At 40.7% G+C, this 20,258-nt stretch overlaps 2 protein-coding genes and 1 non-coding gene across 3 annotated transcripts; all 3 read left to right on the forward strand.

The window, feature by feature from the left end:
- The first annotated feature begins 108 nt into the window (after positions 1-108).
- Positions 109-1,078, forward strand: LOC118105195 (guanylin). Its single transcript, XM_035152687.2, has 3 exons — positions 109-192; positions 450-642; positions 772-1,078. The coding sequence occupies exons 1-3, from the start codon at positions 109-111 to the stop codon at positions 828-830; spliced, it is 336 nt and encodes a 111-aa protein (XP_035008578.1). The 3' UTR covers positions 831-1,078.
- Positions 1,079-4,823: 3,745 nt separating this feature from the next.
- LOC118104982 (guanylin-like) lies at positions 4,824-7,114 on the forward strand. The gene is made up of 3 exons (XM_035152325.2): positions 4,824-4,916; positions 5,036-5,222; positions 6,815-7,114. Exons 1-3 carry the CDS (start codon positions 4,839-4,841, stop codon positions 6,883-6,885), a joined length of 336 nt encoding a protein of 111 aa, XP_035008216.1. The 5' UTR covers positions 4,824-4,838; the 3' UTR covers positions 6,886-7,114.
- Positions 7,115-8,712: 1,598 nt separating this feature from the next.
- Positions 8,713-8,784, forward strand: trnap-agg. The gene has a single exon. It is a non-coding gene; the product is annotated as a tRNA-Pro (tRNA).
- The last annotated feature ends 11,474 nt before the right edge of the window (positions 8,785-20,258 follow it).

Here is a 20,258-nt window from a genome sequence, read left to right on the forward strand (position 1 = left end):
GGGCCGACGTGTTTAAAAGGGAAGCTTGGAGGGAACACAGACACACCGAGCTGAGCACCTGTTGAGCGAATACACAGCAACAGACAAACAAGACAAACTGCTGTCAAGATGAAGGCCACACTCGCCACACTCGCCACCGTCGCTCTCCTGGTCCTGGCTCTCGGCTGGACTTCTGAGGCCGTGCAGATCGAGGTGAGTGCATCATTTAGCGTTTCAGACGACTGATGTCTTTGTGATGAGGTTGTCTGGACTGGACAGTGACCTTTTCTGCTCAGTGGGAGGAAGACCGTGTCCTCGAATGCTGCAGATCACGTTGCAGAGCAGAGACAACACGGCTACAAATTGTTAAATGTGCAAACCAAGATCTATTATCTCATTGCTGTAATAACAGTGTGTGCCTTTTAGTTTGGTTTCAGTTGTCTGACACAAAAACCTGCCTCTTCTTCCAGGAGAATGGGCTGTCGTTCTCACTGGAGGCCGTCAAGAGGCTTCAGGAGCTGACGGTGACCCGGGCATCACCAGGGCAGCTGAACCCTCGGTTCAGGGCGAGCACCATGTCCCTCTGCGCCGACCCCATGCTGCCACAGGAGTTCCTGCCGCTCTGCAAGCAGAGAGGAGCGTCAGCATCTCTCGCCAGACTCGGTGAGACCATTGTAAATCGAACAGCTCCCGTCTTTGTGATGGAATTTCAAGTGAACATGTCAGATTGTGAATATTAGAGCGCTTGCGTCTGATTTCTGTGGCTCACCTGTCGTGTCTCCTTTATTTCAGGCCTGGTTCCCCTGGACGTCTGTGAGATCTGTGCTTTTGCCGCCTGCACCGGCTGCTAAACAACCGCAGCAAACCACCAACATCTTGCCGAGCTTCAGACTTGTGATTTTTTTCCTTCTCCTTTAAAGCTATTTCAGGGAATTTGTCATTATTTTGGCCCCCAATGATAAAACGTTATTTTTCCTCAATACTGAGGTTGTGACCCCGGCCCACATCGTAACTTTATAAATTTAAAAGTTGTGTTTTATTTTGTATGTTTTGCTTTTGCAAACTGTTACTTAGTAGCATAGTTACTATTTTATTTTTCTCCTGGAAGTTCTCTCTCTCATGAATTTTTATCTTTGCAATAACACTGTTTGTTACATCTAACCAAGCTTTATGTATGTATTTAAAGGAGGTTCTTGTTGAATTCTTCTCCTTTTTTATTTTCATAGTTTTGAATAAAAAGCCTTCACTGATAGATTGTGTGTACTTTGTGTGAACTTCAAGCTGCATGCATTGATCTTTAGCCATTAGGGGGCAGAAAAGACTCAAAACAAACTGACAGACACCAACACTATGTCGACATCCACACTAAATACATTTTAGTTTTAAAACCCTGAGTCAACGCTACTCTACTCCGTACTTTTCAAGCCTCTGAAATGGTGATGACCTTGTTTTATTTTGAAATTCCCGGGTTGTGTTGCTCGAGGTGAATCCTGCAGAGTATGTCCTGCTGTGTTCTCACAGGCCGGAGAGACTCAGCAGACTGTCACTCAGACATCTCCACTCCGCAGAACGTCCCAGAGTTCAGTGCGTGTCTGAAAGCAGCTTGTGCAATGTTTATTTCCAAGCTTCTAAACAAGCTATTGGCCCATTATTATTAACACAACTTGCAACATCTGCTCGACCCTGCACTGCCTTCGATTCTGCCTCAAACACGTCTTTGTTTAAGACTATGAATAATGTATTTTATGCATCCTATCTGACACGGCTCATTCTGCAGATATACCGTCAGCTCTCTGAATAAACCTGCAATGCAAAGGCACATAGTTAATGTTATGACATTTACGCTTACATATGAAATCATAAAAACAAGCTATGCAGCATTTTTTCTTGCTTTCTAAGGAAAAAAACATTATTGCAGTTTCCCTTTCCCCTTTATTATTGGGTTTAAGACACACACAGAAATACAGCACTGAAAAATAAGACTCACTCTACAAACTAAAACCACCATGTCCTCTGGATTATCTGGAAACTGGGGGATTTGAACAAACAAATACTCGCTTGGCTGATTCCAGCTGATCGTTAGAATATCTATTTAAAAAGTAAATGGAGATGTACAGTATCTCAGCATCTGTGTGTGGAAATATTTGAAACAGCACTTAGGGAAATAGGATTAATAAGGATTATATCTAAACAGGTAAACTAATTGATATGATTTGAGGGAAAAAGCTGAACATTTTTGTTGTGACTGTTCCAAAAACGTCTTTGCGTGGTGAAACAGAAGCAGTTTCCCTGATGTGTAGTTTAAGATCAACTAACGTTCCCTCCAAAACGTATTTTATGAATCCCTGTTCACCATTTTATTACCAACTTGCCAGTTTGATTACTTGTATTGTTTTAAAGCATTTATTTATTTCATATTCTTCTATTCTCTGATCGTATTTGCTCCAGTCCTGAAATGTTTCATCCTGTTTCATCCATGTGAAACGCTGTGTTTTGAGAAGTGTTGTATAAATAATAGAAAACGTTATTTCAGATGTAAAGTTCATCTCATCATTTTCAAGAAAACTGAATGTTTCTCCGAGTGCAGTCAGAAAAAGCATCAAGCGTCGTAACGAGACTTGCTCTCACGGGGACCGCCGCACGAAGGGAAGACCAAGAGTTACCGTCTCTGCAGAGTTTGTTTAAGTCCCAATTAACAGCAGAGTTCAAGCAGCAGACACATCTCAACAGCAACAGTACAAATAAACTGTTTAAATCAGGTCTTCCTGAAAGAGCTGCTGCAAAGACTCCACGTCTGAGGAGAAGAATCGCTGTGGAACACGGAGCCAAGAAAATAAAATAGAAGAATCTGTAGTTTAGTTTGATGAGTTTAAGATTTCTGTGTCTGAGATGTAGAGAAAGTGAAAGAAAAGAGTATGACCTTTTTACATAAAAAATAAAAAGTCTACTTCTACTATGTACTACTACTATGTACTACTTGTAGTACACGTGTATCAAGTTCCTGCAGCCTGTTACAATGTTCCTCTGCATTGTCCCTGTCAAATAAACAAATACATAAATAAATAAATGGTGTTTGTGTTCCTGGTTCCCACAGCGACAGGAGGAGGAGGAGGAGGAGGTGTGATGGTGTGTGGGTGTTTTCATGGTGATTTTATTTAGAATCAAACTTGATTATCGTGGCCACAGAAAACGGAACCCCCCTCTGGTTTGCACTCATTAGCTTTTCAACATGACCGAACATTTTCCTCCTTGCAAAATCAATCACAGAGAAAAATCTCTAAAGACAAAATGAGACTTAATGTTCTGTAAATTCTGCTTTTTAAAATATATTGGATTTTAAATATCTCCCATTAGCTTAGATTTAGCAGCTGGGTTTTGATAACACAGGCCTTAACTTACTGTATATAGCTGAACAATTAAATTAGTTAGAGTTGTTTTTCTCTGATTATTATTAACTTTGTTTATATAACACATGCTTTCTGAAGCACTAAGAACAAAAATGATTCGGCAAGAAGAAATAAACACAACAGCATATAGTGAAAGAAGTTTTTATATATTAGATTCAATGAAATTCAATAAAATAAAACAATAAAGGAACAGTTTTTTCAATGAAAGTTATGTTTTCTTATTTGAATCTGTCCAAAGGAGATTGCATGTCACCTCTTCAAATTACATTGCAGAGAATATTGTGTTTAAATCTCCACCAGGACCAGATGCACTGTACATTCTGACTTATATAATGTACATTCGATGAAAACCTTTGGAAATCAATGAACATTTCTCACAGTATTCATTGATTTCCCAAACAACACCTGTCAGTACCAGTCAGTTTAGCTTTTTCAATAAGAGCTGTGTGTGTGTGTGTGTGTGTGTGTGTGTGTGTGTGTGTGTGTGTGTGTGTGTGTGTGTGTGTGTGTGAGAGAGAGATATCACATTGTAGAGTTTCAATTTCTATTCTTATTGAGTGGAAATTGAAATTACACAATTTACTCTATAGCATTCATTTGTCAAAATAAAGGGACACACTTCATTTCAAACACTCGCAAAATACAAACAAATCAAAGCGTTAAAAAAATTAAATGAACTCCTGTAACTCAGCAGGAGAAAAAACTGAGAGAAACTTTGATTCTAATGTGAACTCAGGGACTTTGAGTTCACACGCTCTGACCACAAACTGCTGCCGACTGACTCATCGTGACATCACAGATGTGACATCATAAACTATGGGAGGGATGGGCCCCCTCAGACCAAAGTCGCACTAGATGAACAATAGTTGTCTTATCTAATATTCTCTGTTATAGTTTGAAATAAGGGAGTAAAGTGTCTCTTAAAGTTAAGTGTTTTTTCCTGTATTTTAAACTCACGTAGGAGCTTAAATTCTAAGGTGCAGGTTTGTCTGTGTGAGAAAACTAAAGGATTTACCATTTGGGTCAGGAAAACGTCAATATCACAACTATTCAAACAAGCGACCTACACGGCTCAGCTCTGCAGGTATACAGCCCCTCGCTTATCAGGCCGCTGTGTGACGACTTTCTGTGGGAGCGAGACGAGAGATGACATTTATTAGGGGGCAAATAGTGAAATATCGCACTGACGGAGGAAGCAACAGCGATATAGGTTATAAACAAATTTCGAGAATAGTGGTTATAAACTCAAAAAGAGGATCCACAGCCCTCAGAGTACAATGAGGTTATCTTTGACCCCCCCCTACCTTTACTCTCCTCCACCCACCAGCTGCCCTTGTTAATAAATCACTCGCTAATCTGTCCAGACACCTTATAAGAGGCAGCGGAGATACAGGGAGAGAGCACAGAAGAAACACTCCTCTGCACTGACAAGGCAACTTGCATCGTCTAAACATGAGATCTCTCAGTGTGGTTGTCGTTGGGGTTGTGTTGCTGTGTGTGTGCACTGGAGCTCTGGGTGTGCAGGTTAAGGTGAGTGTCCACTGTTCTCGGAAATGCTGATAGTGTTCTTTCAGCTTTAAAGTGACCATCCTCATCCCTCTGAACCGAATCTGAACCTTCTCTTTCCTCTTGTTCCTGGTCCTCTCCAGGTCGGAGACAGGAGCTTCCCCCTGGAGGCAGTGAAGCAGCTGAAGGAGCTGATGGATTTAAATGGAGACCTCAACCCTCGCCTCGCCGAGACAAGTGTCGCGGCAGCTTGTGAAAACCCTCTCCTGCCCCAGGTCTTCCAGCCAGTTTGCCAGGGGAGGGGCACTGGCACTGTTTTCTCCAGACTAGGTAAGACCGGACTGGGCCCAGGGTAAATGAAGAAATAACAAATATGGACATGTTATCGGATATCAGATTTATTTGGGCATAAATGTAAAAAGAACACCGTGTTCCTCCTTCTAATGGGTTTAAACAGTACATTACTGAGGGTGGAGAAGTTGACATTTATTCATAAAGAGGATTGATTTTTTTCATTTCTCAGTATTTGCTGCTTCCCCCACATGTCTATGACACTCAGACGTGAACCCATTCATTTCCATTGGAGATGGAATCATAAAAAAAATGAGTGACAAACGTAGAGTTTAGTTGTTTTGTAAATGATGACAACAAAGGAGCTGTGAGGAACAGAGGAGAATAACTTGTGTCAAGGTTTCAGCTACACTGACAGTACCTGATTCAATTAATTGTTGGTTTTGCTCTTTTGGTGGAATCAAATTATATTAACTTTTATTTGTACAGCCCATTGCAGCTGGTTTGCCTTTTACTGCAGCGGTAACATTTTGCTAACAAATTAATTAGACAGCTCTATCCACTTAATCCTGCCAGTTCCCTCCCAGCAGGGAAGCAAATAAACACATCAGTCGTTAAAACCTTAACTGGTTTAAAAACCCGAGCTCCAGCTGCTTTATACTTATTAAAGGAGCATCAGGGACATTTGTCAAATTCATGTCACACGCGGACTCTTCCAGTTCCATTATCACTCAGGCACACGTTGTTCTGGAGGTTTCCTGGAAGCTGGTGAAAGGAGAACTCAGGCATCAGCTGATGTCTTATGCAGAAGGTTTTAACGTAGACCTCAAGGAGACCAGAAGGTGGAACAATATACAAACACTGACAGAGTTACATGAGCAATTGTTACAACATCTGCTCGACCCTGATGTTGTACCCCCCCCAGCATCCACATATGTCTTCCTCTACTTGCGTCACCAATTCTAACAGCACATCTATAAATGGCTAGAACTGCCGTCACTCTCTATGTTACGTGTAGGTGTTTGCATCCTAAATCACATTGTGTCCTTACGTCGTGCCACCGGTGAAAGAGTTAGAGTTGGTGCCTCTCTGTCTGCGGCATCTGAGTTAGATACGAAAGTCCCTGAGCGTAGACACTACAATGTACTGTTGGTTTGGCCCTTTATCTATAACCTGACCTTGCTTGGAGAGAGGAGGGAGTATGTGTGGAACTAAACAGGCCCCACCCTCCCATTGGTGGACAGATATAGTGTAACACACACTATATACATAATAAATAGTGACATGTACAGTAATGTGTGAGGACGGTCAAAACTTCCTCAACACGTGTTGTCCCTCAGATTTGAGCTTAAGGACACAAACAACAGGCACAAGCTTCAGTTACTTCACCTTTAATGAATTCCTCGAGTTCACTGTTTACACATTACGCACATCCTGAACCGTAAAGCAGCTCTGGAATGATAATGTCCGACCAGAGGCCAATGAAAAGCAGTGTAAATAGACTTTGGGAACCATAAAAAGCTCATAGACGGCGTCTTTGTCGCTGCTCTGAGACGGATATGGATCCTGAAAGCTTGGGTGTAACAGGTCACATGAATATTTTTGTCCTGTTTCATTTTGTTTCTCTCCAGTTTATATCATCACGCCTTCAGATGCCTGTGAAATATGTGCCAACCCCTCCTGCTTCGGGTGTCTGAACTGAGGCGGCCATCTGCAAAACACGCAGACACATCGACCGAGAGCCTCTGAGGGCGTCAACACCTTCCACAGGTTTTAAGTGTTTCATGGAATAACACTTCCAACTGGGCAAATATCACCCGGCAACCAAACCCAATAGGTCTCAAGGATCTGTGTTCAACATACTGGGATTTTAAAAGTTTCGTTAAAAATGTTTTGGTAGATTGGTTTCCTGTAAGGTGTCAAACAGCTGTTCTATTACTCTGGAGTTTTCAAATTGCTTTCATATTGATTTTTTTATTTATTGAGTCTGTTGCAGCCTCTTCACAATAAAAAATATATCTATTCTTTGCACAATTGAAAGTATTTGTTTTTGTCTCTAAAATAAACACACACATACACACACAAAGGGAGGATGCTGCTTCATATTGAATGGGGAAACAATGAACAAAGAACTTTCGCTGGTTCCTGTAATCAAATCGAAGTTTGTCTATGAGTAACTAATTGGTTCACATACTGGGCTGCAAAACCACTCATTACTCTCCCACTGACCAGTTCCACTTTGTGTTGCTACGTGACTGATTTTGACGCAGTGAAGCCAACTGGAGCAGCTAATTTATGTGAAGTCGATCAGGAAAATGCTTTCCTGACGTCAGGCGTCAATATACATGGCATCATCGACCGGCTTTTCCAACCACAGAGGTTCATGATGATCTTGTGTCACAAGACATCAGATACAGGGACTCCTCACTACAATCATTATTCAAAGCTGCACTGTTGAATGTATCGTGTTCAATTTGCATCGGCTGATCAATAAACACTAATTATGTGAGTTTAATCGATAGGATGATGAACTGGTCCAATGAAAGTGATCAACCTCAACAACTGCTGTGTTTCATCCTGGACAGCTGATGTGTTTCCCTCTGTCCTGTGCAGTCAATTAATTTGAAATAAAGCCGACATTTCTTTACTAGAGGTACTGACTCACAGATTTGATCAATTAATTCACATGGTATGGGTTTGGTTCTTATCCTGCTTCAGTCATATTTGGAGTCGTCCAGGTTTCTCAAACCAGGATAAAATGTTTACATGTGCCAAAGATAACCTGGATTCTCTTTTTGAACAGTTTTTGGCCCATCGAACACTCTCCTGGGTACTAATAGATTAATTTAAGTAGTATGTTTATTAACTGCATAAACTGAGGCACCTTTTTTTAAGGACTGACAATAAAGAGAAACTACAGAGGGCAATTTAAATACAAAAATAAAATGTGCATATTAAAGAATTCAGATCGGTCTTTATTTGCTCTGTTTTTTGGATGTTATATGAAGCAAGTTACATAAACTTGATAAATAACATCAGCTCCAACACTGGTGCTGATATATCATTAATCACATGATTGATTATTTGAACAAAAGTAGATCAATCGAATTATAGAAAAAGACGTGTTGGTGTTTTTTCTTCTTTGCTCTTATCTTAACTTATCTTATCTTATCTTATCTTATCTTATCTTATCTTAGAGGAAGCAGGAAGTGAGTTCTTCCTGTTAAGATGCTCTTCTCACCATTAGCTGACATCGTGACGTGACTGTAAAACAAAGGACCAACGTGATCTCTGTTGTTAATTCAACGTCGAGCTGCGTCTTAAAATGAGTTAAATTAAAGTTAAATTCAAAGATACAGTTTCAGGAGAAACAGGAAACTCTTCAGCTCGATGTTGGTGAAACTATGTGAGTAAACTGAGAATTAATAACTGTAACTGTAAACCAGCATTTTATCCCGAGCCTTACTTTCCATTTAGTCGTTTTTCCATTTACGTCTTGTACCATAGTACGTGCTTTGTGTCGTCACGTGGCTCGTTGGTCTAGGGGTATGATTCTCGCTTAGGGTGCGAGAGGTCCCGGGTTCAAATCCCGGACGAGCCCTCCCCCTTTTTATCCGCAGGAGAAAATCTCTTTTCCTTTAATCCTGCACATACTTGAGATTTAGTTTATTAACATATCATCAATTCAACTGGATTCATGTTCCTAGACACGTGTCACTTATACATGTGTTTCTGCTTTAATCTGCATGGGCATGAGTTTGAAAATTGCATCCAGGTAAAATGATAATTCAAACCAATGAATAATGTTAAAACAGAACAGATGGTTGATTAATATATTGTATAGATATTCTTTTAGTTTTTGTATTTGTGTATTTTTTTTCCGTCTTCAAATGTAAATTTGGAGGCTGAAGAGTATTTGTTCAATAGAATGCAAAAACCTTAATTACCATAATACACTTCATTAGCGCTGTATAAATACAGACCATTTACCATAAATAAAAAACCACGACCACAACATAATCATGGGTGGGGCAGTGTTGACACTCTTAGGGACACTTGAAGATTAAGACGTTTATTTGGGTGGTTAAGTTAAAAAAAAAGTGGTTTGACACGTTGTTTTGAGCTCAAACATGTGTTGCACATCTTTTAAAAATACCTTTTCAGAAGCTTTACTCATCATTGACCCAGATTCAGTCAACAATTGTTGTCTATTTTGTCTGATAAAAACAGTCCCAGCCGAAGGATCTGGACACATGTTGGTGGACAGCATGAAGAGGCAGTGCAGGGCGCAGAGCCTTGGAGAGAAATATTTAAATAGTGAAATAAATAAGCAGCTTTATATGTTAAAAACATCTGCTCTGATGTGTTAATGTCTCTATTTGCTGTAGTCAGTGTCCCGTGTGCTGATTCCTCTCGATATCCAGGAGAGGGCACAATTCACTAAACTATTTTCTCTACACACTGCAGACTTCTGTGTTGGTGACATTTGCTTATACCCTCTGCTTCCATTCATTCCTACAACTGATGATTTGCATGCTGCCATGAGAATAGAAGATTTAACTATATAAAATAAAGTTTTAAATTAGTCGACAGCGGCAGAGTAACACACTTGATTGTATTTTACCTTTCACCATACTAGTAATAATAAGAATAGAATAGAAAGTAAACAATAAATTAGATTTAACAAATACATATTAATGTGTCCACACCTCATTTTCCTCCCGTATGTTTGCTACACGATCACCTGGCTCCTTTTAATGATCAACAACATCAAATGTCCCTGACGCTACATGCCTGTGAAGTTCGGACCTGTTTCCTGTCTCAAACAGCCATGAGAATGAGTGAGATTCGCTGGCACACATCGAACGTTATGTAACATCTCTGGAATTGGAGTTTTTTTTCATTTTGACAACTTGATTCCTATGGTTAACGGGAACTGTGCATCAGTTCCTCCTTTGGCTTTTCCCCTCATCCCGTTCAGGGTTCAGCCGCTGGAGCCTGTCACAGTGCAGAATTAGCATTTTTGACATTTGTGTCAAGGCCAAAACACACATGTAAACACACTAACAATCGAATTCACACGGAAGATTGAGAGTTTTCTGTTCGGCTAATGTTTGTCTTTAGACTGTGAGAGAACAAGCAGTGTCAACATGGAAAGGCCCCGGCCAGCAGATGAAATTTAAACCCACAGACTTGTTGTTGCAAGGCGATATATGGGAAACCATGTGAAAAGGGATATTTCAAAGCCTTAGCAGCGTTGAAAGAGTTTCGTTTTTCTGTTTGAATCATATCCTAGGTATTTTGTCATAAACTGAAGATACAGATTTCCACAGCTTTACAAATCTTTGAATTTTTATTTCAGCATGTTGCAGTTGCATCACATGATCAAACCTCCTGCACTTCCCCCCTTTTCGTGCCATAAAAAGACAAACTTTATAAATTTCATCTTGTAACTGGAAGTACCCGTAGATTTGTCAGTTGCCTGTTTGCCAAACTCTGCCTCCGGCAGTTACTGTTGCTACAACTTTCATTGCTTTGCAGTTTGCAATGATTATGCTGCCACTTGAAGTTATTGTGTATCATTTAAATACAGTATTCCCGTATTCAGCAAGAAGGTGACCCCTTGTTTAGTGAAACTGTAGAAAACAGAGACTGACTATCGCCCAAGATGTTCTGTTTAATGTAAGAAAAGCCAGCAAAGAGTTGCACGCTATCTCACCAAGTTAAAGATTGGGACATCTGGATCTTCTCCAGAACGGATTGGGTTCTTCCTCGGGTTATGTCGGTTTAAATAGTTTTTCAGTAATCCTGCAGTCAGACAAACAAATAGCAATGAAACCATAGATTTGCGGAGGTCAAAATGCTAATCAAGCTCCACAACAAACAACACATTCTTTTGGAAACAGCTGTGACATCCGTGATTATTTGCAGTTAGAGCAGGGGAAGTGAGATCTGATCATAAATGTTCATTCTAATGCCTGTTGTGAACCGACATATTTAGAGCTCTCCACTTGTGATCACACAAAATGCATATTAATGCCAGGTATCAACTCGCTCAGCGTAGCTAAGCTGGGACTTGACACTGGCTGTTTGGGGGAAGGATTTAGTAAATGTCAATATGGTCAATACGCCGGTCCCTGCCTGCCACATCTGTCTCCTGCTTTGGTAAAGGACAAGCTGCACATACCTGTGAATGTGTACCGTCCTCTTTCATTCTTCACGTGAAAGAATCCTGCATTTCACCAGAGTCGCTCTGTATTCCAGACACAACTGGTGTACACTGCCCTTCACCTTGGAGGGACACACGTGAGCAAATTAACACTTCAGTTTGTCCGTCTCTCTGCCTCATTCGTCAACACTCTCTCTTGTCTTGGCGAATCTTCGTCCATCGCTCTCATTGTGGTCATGATTGTATTATCCTGACTGGCTTGATTTTCAGGAGGATGTGCAATCGATGCTCAACAGTTATCTCCTTCAGTCTTAAATGAAAACTAGAATGGCAGTAGAGCCAACTGTCTCCTTTTTAAAACCACATTTAAATCAACTACATCTACATTTATTTGGCTCTGCACCAAGTGGCAGCATCACCCATTGGTTTGTGAACTTCCATTTTGAAGCCTCGAGTTTTGCATTTTTTGTCCAGCACCATCTTGGTTTTTTGAAATCAGACGTAAACATAGTAGGAGTAGGAGTAGGGAGGTGGAGCTTGACTCAGAGCTCGAGGACACTGCATGTTTACACCTGCGATCTGCACCCATTGGATGGTAATAGCCAAGAATCACACAGTATCTACAAGCCAATGCACGTGGTGCTGTATTTAAGTGGCACCTTTTACTTTTACGACATAAATGTCATGTCAGGTCATTTCTCGTAGACTTCTACGGAAACTGACTCCTTGAGAGCACACAGGTTTCAGGCACTTGCCATTGGCTTCCCTTTCTTGACATGGAGTCTACATCCATTTTAATGAACAGTCTATGATCCGCACCAAGTCACATATACTCTCATAGATATCGTTCCACTAAATATGCCTGATTTTTTCCAATCAAGATCCATGAATTATTCCCCTGACAATTCTGCAAAAATATAAAAAATGCATCGTGCAATGTTAAAGCAAATGATACAAATTCCTGAATCTGCACCAACTTTAAAGGCCCACGTCCCATCCTTCCATCAAGTTTCATGGAACTCTGTTCTGTACCTAAACCCTCCTGGATGAGTCTACCACTTTTTGATTCACTTTGAGGTTTGAATTATATGCTTCACTTAAATTTCTTAATCACACTTTATGTCTTCAACAACTAGTCTTAAAAGTTGGCAGCGTGGGTTTATGGGGTTGAAGTTGCAGTGACACTCATAATCATCTCAATGCTCAACACGTAGTTCCCTCATTTATACAGCATGTGTCTGACCGAGCTTCATTCAAGTCACTGGATGTTTTCCGGACTAAAATCTTTGACCCAAAACCCTGAGCACACAGAACATGTAGCCTCTGCAGCTGTGAGGATAAAGTCCCGGCTTGAATTCTTCCCTCAGCATCACAAGTCTGACTCAAACACAAATTACACACCTCAAACTATATGATATTTTCCCCGACATGACAGTGTGCAATAAGTCAATGGTTTACAGAGCGTCTGGAGTGGAGCTGTTATTACTGCTGATATTTGGTTGTAATGTCACATAAAGCAAACAAAACCACTTCAGTATACAGGGGTTCTCTGGTCCTCTGGGGTTCTCTGGTTGTTATTGCCAATAGGATGAACTTTAAACGATCTCTAATGTATTTTTCAATCTAAAAATAATTAGAATACTTAATTTTGCCTTGTTGAAACATTGTCTGGGTTGATTAACAGACTTTTTTTGCCCATTGTGATAATTTGAAGACTTTAATATAACATGTCTCCTGATGTTCTTGCTATCAGATCTTTTAGGACTGTCGGGGTTTCCCAGAGGCCTGAACCTGGCCTGATTCCCAGTGTTCCAAAGCTAACGTCATTGATTCAAACTTGATGTTGTCCTTCCAGTTTTTCTAATTTCTCACTACAGTGGTTTCCGCATAACTTGAGGGGGACGGTATCACTGTGAAATGATGGTTCCTAGCCTCAGCTTCCAGGTTGATGGTGGCAGGGCTTTAACTAAGGGTTATTTCAATACTGATAAATTAACAGATTATTTTGTTAATTGCTTGGTCTGAAGGACATCTGTAAAAATAGTAATCCGACGTATGTATTTTATATCCCGACATCCCAAGCAACAAACCGTAGAAACTTTACTTGAATTAACTGAGCCTTCCAGTTTCTTAAAGGTGACCAACTCATCCTTGCGTAAAATACACCCTTAAAATGCAGGGGTTGAAAATAATGTGCTTTACCTCCTTAGAGCCATCCCTTTTAGACATACCACAAAACATGTGAACAGTTAAATTCCATAGCTGTACTCACACATGCAATACCAGTGCAATTTTAGGGTCTTGACTTTCTATGTAAAGTGTCTTGAGACAATGTATATTATGATTTGTCACTACACAAATAACATTTAATTGAACTGAATTGAAATTAAACAATAACCGTTTGTTTTTCAAAAATCCTTCCAATTGTGCGGTTGATGGTTTCCTCTTCAGTCACCGAGAACCCAAAGGAGAAGACCGGGGGGGTTGATGCAGTGGCTCTGTAGATATGTGAATTTCAAGGAGGGGCGGACGTGTCTATGATGAGTTGTGCAGCTGCAGGGTTACACAAAAACTACCCAACTCCTTATAAATAACCCAGAAAAATGGCCCAAAACACTCAACCCCACATTAGGGTAGATATAATAACCCAGCATCTTCGTGTGTGTAGCGCTGACAGCTGGTTATTATGGGAAACTTGTAGAAAAACAACACTTTTGGTAAAAACTCTTGTAATAGATTTAATGTGAGTCAAATTGAAAGTAAAAAGGAAAACTGGAATGCAAGCTAGCTAGCTAATCGTTTCATTTTCAGCTATAAATAAAAATTCTGTATCCAATTAATCTTAACTTTACATTAGGGAGTGACAAGTCAAGCAATGACCAAGTCTACAGTCAACAGTGAAGTTGTCCCTCCCTGCCCTCTGGGAAATACCTCATCCTCAACAGTTTGTTCAATGGGATGTGCTGCTGTTGAATCACTGACCCAGTCTAGAAGAGGATATTTGTCTGTGAATCATCTGAGCTGTGTGACGTGTGCTGCTGTTTGATCCATGTTTAACTGTTTTGAAAGAGTCAACATGGTGTAGAATTAGTTTTTAAAACAACTTGTTTTGGGAGAGCTATACTTTTGAATTAACTATGATAATAATTCTTAGACCATCTTTTTCTTTTCCTGTATCGTGTCTTATTTTCTGAAGTAGATTTTCCTGAAGTAGAGACTTGAGAAATAAAAAACAAATATTTTGTTAAATATCTTGTAGTGTTTGGCTCCCCAGTTCCCCAGTTTGTATTGCAAAACGTAAACAGACTAGAAACATGTTTTGGAGACACTTAATTAAGTTAGAAAATGAGTCGTCATTCATACAAACAAAGAATAGCCTGTCAATTTCTGTCATGAGCGACCATTTGATCTTCATTTCGTTTGGCTGGACGAGACGTTCCACCACACAAGTTATTTGGAAAGGAAACATAATCATCTGTGTTGTGTGCTCCGGAATTTCCGCCATTGCAAACAAACCCCCTTCTTCTCTCCTCCAGATGTTCTGAAGAAGAAAAGATCTTAACCCAGAACACAAACTTAAAAGTCTCATGAGCGTTTCAAAGTTTGAACAAATTCTGTATCTGCACGCCAGAGCAGTAAACTTTGAAAACTGAGCGGATCTGAACTAAAAAAAAAAACATTTTTCTCATAGACCTCCATTATGTAATCATGATTTTCAAAAAAGAAATATTAAATGTAATCTGCTACAAATACAAACGGTGAGTGCAACAGTCTCTTGATGTTCACATCATGTTTACAGCATATTCTATGCTTGACCATGCTGTGTTATATAAGTTTCCTAGCATAACTAAAATGGCACTATAGTACGTACCTCCGCCGAATCAGTCCCCTTATGAAACCAGATTTAAATCCGCTTGATCCAGATTTCTATTTGGATCTGCACCAATTTCCACATACTTATAGAAATCCGTCCCCCAAATATGTCAGATTTGCTTTTTTTCAACATCCATGAACGCTGTTAAATAAAGTGATACAAATTTTTATCTGGATCTGCTCCTAGATTTAATGAGTTCTTTCTGGGACCAACATGTTTCGTGCAAATCTGTTTTGCATAATCTTGCTAACAAACAAACAACCTATCAACAAGCAAACAAACGGACAAGTGAAAACATTGCCTAGGAGGCAATAATCAAAATGTGCAACCAGCAGAATTTATCTTGTTTGTGCTGGGACAGCCGCAAATTGTTGCCAGAACCTAAAAATGGTTCTCATCATTGTTATCAATGATGAGAACCATAGAAACAGAAACAACTACAAAACAACTACAAAACAGAAATCAATCACTTCTAAACAGTCTCTCTTCTTCTTTCTTTGTTCGCTCTATATGCGATGAATCTCACTGTGTTTGATTCCGTTTCCCTCCCCCTCCATTTTTCAATAGTAATCAGTGGTTAATCCCAATTTATGGCCAGATGGACAGATATGGTCTGGGTTTCAGAAGCATGGGATTACCTTCTGATTACTGTCTACTTATCAGCATGGTTTGTAACTCATATTTTATAATGGTCTTTCACTTTCCAGTACACTCATGCGTATACTGGAGTTAAATTAGATGACAGAAACAAAGACTTGATGAAGAATGTAAACCCACGATGTTGCAGTGTCCACAGCGAGCTACAGGGTCAAATACAAGCAGATGTCTACAAGAGCTATTAACTGTATATTATGGCTCCAGTCAGTTGAAAGGAATGAAGAATGTGTACATGTATACAATGGTTAGCCCCCAATGTTTGTTTGCTAATGCCTTGACCCAAAAGTCACTCATTACCACGTGACCCCATCAAAGAGGCCCTTGTTTCTGCAGAATTTCAAGCAGCCATTCATGGGCTGACATCTTGAATGAGCGAATAGAACCTACAACATTCACACTAGTAACAGGAGCTAATATTAATTACCATGTAACAAGGCAAAGGCCCCGAATGTGGTGTTTAAATTGGGGGCATTATCAACAGGAGCAGCCTGTGGATGAAGGGATTTGGGTTCAGCCGTCGGGTTAATTGGATATTAAATGAACTTGGCAAGTTGTTCTCTGCTGTGATCATCAGATGAATACAGCAGTTGTGGGACCTCAGCCAAAGTGTGACGCTCAGCTGACGCCGCTGAAGCTCAGCTGAAGCACAAACATCTCGAAGCCATCGATCCAGGTTGTGACGTGTGGTAATTCAAGAGGAAAACACAGATGCCGAGGGAGTTCTGGATGATTGGTTTTCTGGTCCTGCCAGTGGGAATTGTGTTTTATCCCTTCATAGAACAGATTTATGGGGAGTCATGATGAAAAACTGGTCGTTCTGTGACTTCATCATTGGGGAAACCACCTTCCTGACTTTGGCTCTCCAGCTACAGCCAGATCTGATGGTCCCATCTCCCAGTCGCCACACAAAATGTCATGTAAAAGATTAAAAAAGATGTTGAGTTGATCCTCCTCTCCACAGGATTGTTAAAGCAAAGCTGGAAGATGCCAAAGGTCACAGATAAATCCACTAAGCCACAACCTATGGTCAGTTCATACAATTGATGTTTTGTCAAACAAGGGCTGAAGAAGAGAAGAAAGAACATGAATTTTGTATTTCCCGTATTGACTTAACCACAGAGCGTGTCAGCTTGGTATAGACACTGTTGTACATTTTAATTTAACATTTCTATTTGGTAGTTTAAACTTTATAGATTGCAAAAGTAATGAAGCTCTGCATTTTTGTATGATATGTATTTTGCATGGTATTCTATGGACGTGACCAAAATCTTGTATCCCAATAGTGGTCTTTTCAGATAGATGTGTGTAGAATGGGGCCATGTCTTTACAGTAACTATATCTCCCTCCATCTTTGTGATTCTTTGCCGTGTGGTACGTCACGGGTAAAAAGCTTCTAGCAACCATCTAACTGACTGTCAGGATTACATCGCTCTGTGTCACATTCACTGTCCTCAATGTTTTCTTGTGTTGCTTTCATGCATCTGTGTTTTGTGGAAGAACGCAAAGCGCCGTACACAGAATAGTAATAATCCCGGTGAATTCTGTGAATTTATTTGGGTTTTTTTTTATCTTCACCTGACATCAGACAAACGATGCTGGGAACTCCAACAAGTCTCATTAACTCTCTGTCTGTCTTGTTTAATCTATTGCCAACACTGCTTCCTGGCGTAAAAAGCTCATTAAAGGTTGACTTGGCGTCCTCTCTCCCACTGGGTTTTCCACGGAAACAAGAGGGCGATGGTACTACGTTCACTATGTGGATCCGCTTATGTATGCAGCTGTTGAATACAGTCAAGACGCTGGGTGGGGGAGGTGTGGAAGGAGAGGAGAGGGCAGGGGGTTGTGTGGGAGCCAGGAGACTACAAAAGAGGTCGGCTCCCCATTTCAAAGCTCTGCTCTCAGGAAACGTACGAGTAGAGAAAGCTGCTGCGGACATGAAGCATTCGACCACACGACAGACACAATCCATCAAAACTGTCTCAGTCCAACAACCATACACTTCAAGTTGACCAGTTTATTTAAGGTTTGTTTTCGAAAGTCCCACGAAAGGACCCTCGTCTTGTTTGAATCGTATAAATCTTGACTCAGATGATGTTTGGATTGAATACTGAATTTTCTGATGGTGACACATGAACTCGTGTCACCACTTATGACTCAAATCTTCTCCGGCATCTTTACAGGTATTTCAGCGGCTTAAGATAACTGTTGACTCCACTTCATTAAAACTGTGGTAGTCTTGTTACAGCTCGGGTTTTCTCACACATCCTGCATTCATCCCTTTGGTCTGTTTCATTGTAGTTTCCATTTGTTTGTATCTTCGTCTCCAGGACACATTTAATTGTTATTTCTCATTAGACGTGAATCACTTAAGCTCTGCTGTCGGTAAGATTGTCACACACAAAGTCACACTCTCTCTCTCTCTATCTGTATTTCTCTCACCCCACCCTCCCCTCACTCTCCCAGCCTCACCCTCACTGTGCAGCCTCGTCGGCCCATCTCTGTAACACTGGGAGGCCGTGGCTGTCTGAGCGCTGAAACAGTGGTGTCTCGGCTGCCTGAAGAGCCAGTCTCCCTGGGAAAAGGTATTGAACAAACTTTGCTGGACTCAGAAATCAGTTGTTTGTCCAGTAACCTGTGCAGAAGTAGCTTTTAACGGTGGAGTGAGTGATCATAATTCAATACACTTAATTACAATTACAGCAGCTAACTTCTCATGGTCTCCTCGATGTCCGTTCTGTGTTTGTGCTGAACAAAAATCTGGTATTTCCACACATCCCTAGAATACTTATATATAGATACATGATAAATGCAAGCGATGGTCTGGCACATGCTAATGGTTAGTGCAATTAAAGGATTACCAGGGAAAGGACAAGGGGCAGTCCACCCGTCCTTCAACAGCAGGCCATGTGGAGTTTTGAATGGGATCGTTATCGGCCTCATGGTGTTGAAGCCTGTGCGAGCTGGATGGTTTCAAGATGGCTTTCTCTCCTCCTCCTGGAAGGCTCCCAGCTGGGTTTGGTTTGGATTGTGTTTCATTGAGACCTTGGTTCATAGTTCAGGTAATTTAGGTTAACACCACCATGGTCTATCAATATTAGTGACCTAATACGTCAATCTGCCAATGGTGAAGTTAGTCAATTTGGACTTGGCAGTTAAAAGGAGCGCTCCTTAAACTCCCCTGTGGTTGTGTAGTATGTGGCTCAACATGGCCTTTCCTGTTCTTTTGGATGTGCTTAATATATTTAACTTTCTTTGCGAAAATTTTAATCATGGATTCTGAGAATAGTTAATACTTTGGTACTTTACTGGATTTGGCAACATATTTGGCAGCAGCACTACCCAAAAACTGCCAAGATACAAAAAAGGCTGAGTCAAGGGGAATTGTTCAGGGTGGAGCTGTATCTGCCAAGTTTTTAGAGGAAGTTCAACTTGCAGGGGCTCCAGTAGTGACATAACTTTTTTTGTGGGACTTAAGCTGACAGCATTGCTCGGGTTGTTGTGGCCTAAAACTTTAGAGACTTCTAATTCAATGCATTGTACAGAGTTGCAGGTCATCTCGATGTGAATAAAAAATCTATTACACGGCCCTCCACCATTTCTAGTGGCCACATCTAAAAAGGGATGTATAAATGTACTGCAGAACTTGCAATTCACCGGTCAGTTAACCGGAAAGTCCCACCAACAGATTAAGGCAGCTCCTTTGTACCCAATTCTAGTGGCTAAGAAGCAGTTTGAACATCTTTTACCTGTATTTCGTGGTTCCACATCCAAAGTACCACTGGACCTACGTACTACTGTTTTTCTGCTGCATATTTCCTGTGCCACTGCTTACAAAAATCTTATAGAGAAAACAAAAAAACACCAAAACCCATCGCTTGAGTCAAGGCATTAAGTTTCAGCTTAGTTGTCTAACGTCAGGTTCACCATTCCAGGCAACATTTAGTGCTCCACACAGTCAAGAGCTATATCTCATCTCATTGTCATTGATAACTTCACAGCTAACCAAACAACTTGTCTAAGGCTGCTTTAGATTTAGACACAGCCCTGGCCTCACCAGCGCACCCCCCCATGCCCTTCTTTTAAAAGAGAGCTGACCTGAACCCCTTGAGATGATTCGACCTTGAAAGTTTCCAAACTGCAATTATAAAATGGAGACCTGCGCATTTACTCTACTAACTGTTCTACAAATTGACCCCAATACCAGTACGTAGCAGTAAACGCCATCTGGTAGACTGATCTGAAAGAGACGACCACACAGTCACTTAACTCACCTGGAATCTTGTGGGTCTGAAGGTGACTGTTGAAAAAAACCCACACTTTTCATTTTCATTCCCTCGTTCCATGTGTTTTCAATACGCACCAGCGTGTTGCTGAG

Source organism: Hippoglossus stenolepis, chromosome 3 (genome assembly GCF_022539355.2).
Source record: "Hippoglossus stenolepis isolate QCI-W04-F060 chromosome 3, HSTE1.2, whole genome shotgun sequence".
NCBI lineage: Eukaryota > Metazoa > Chordata > Actinopteri > Pleuronectiformes > Pleuronectidae > Hippoglossus > Hippoglossus stenolepis.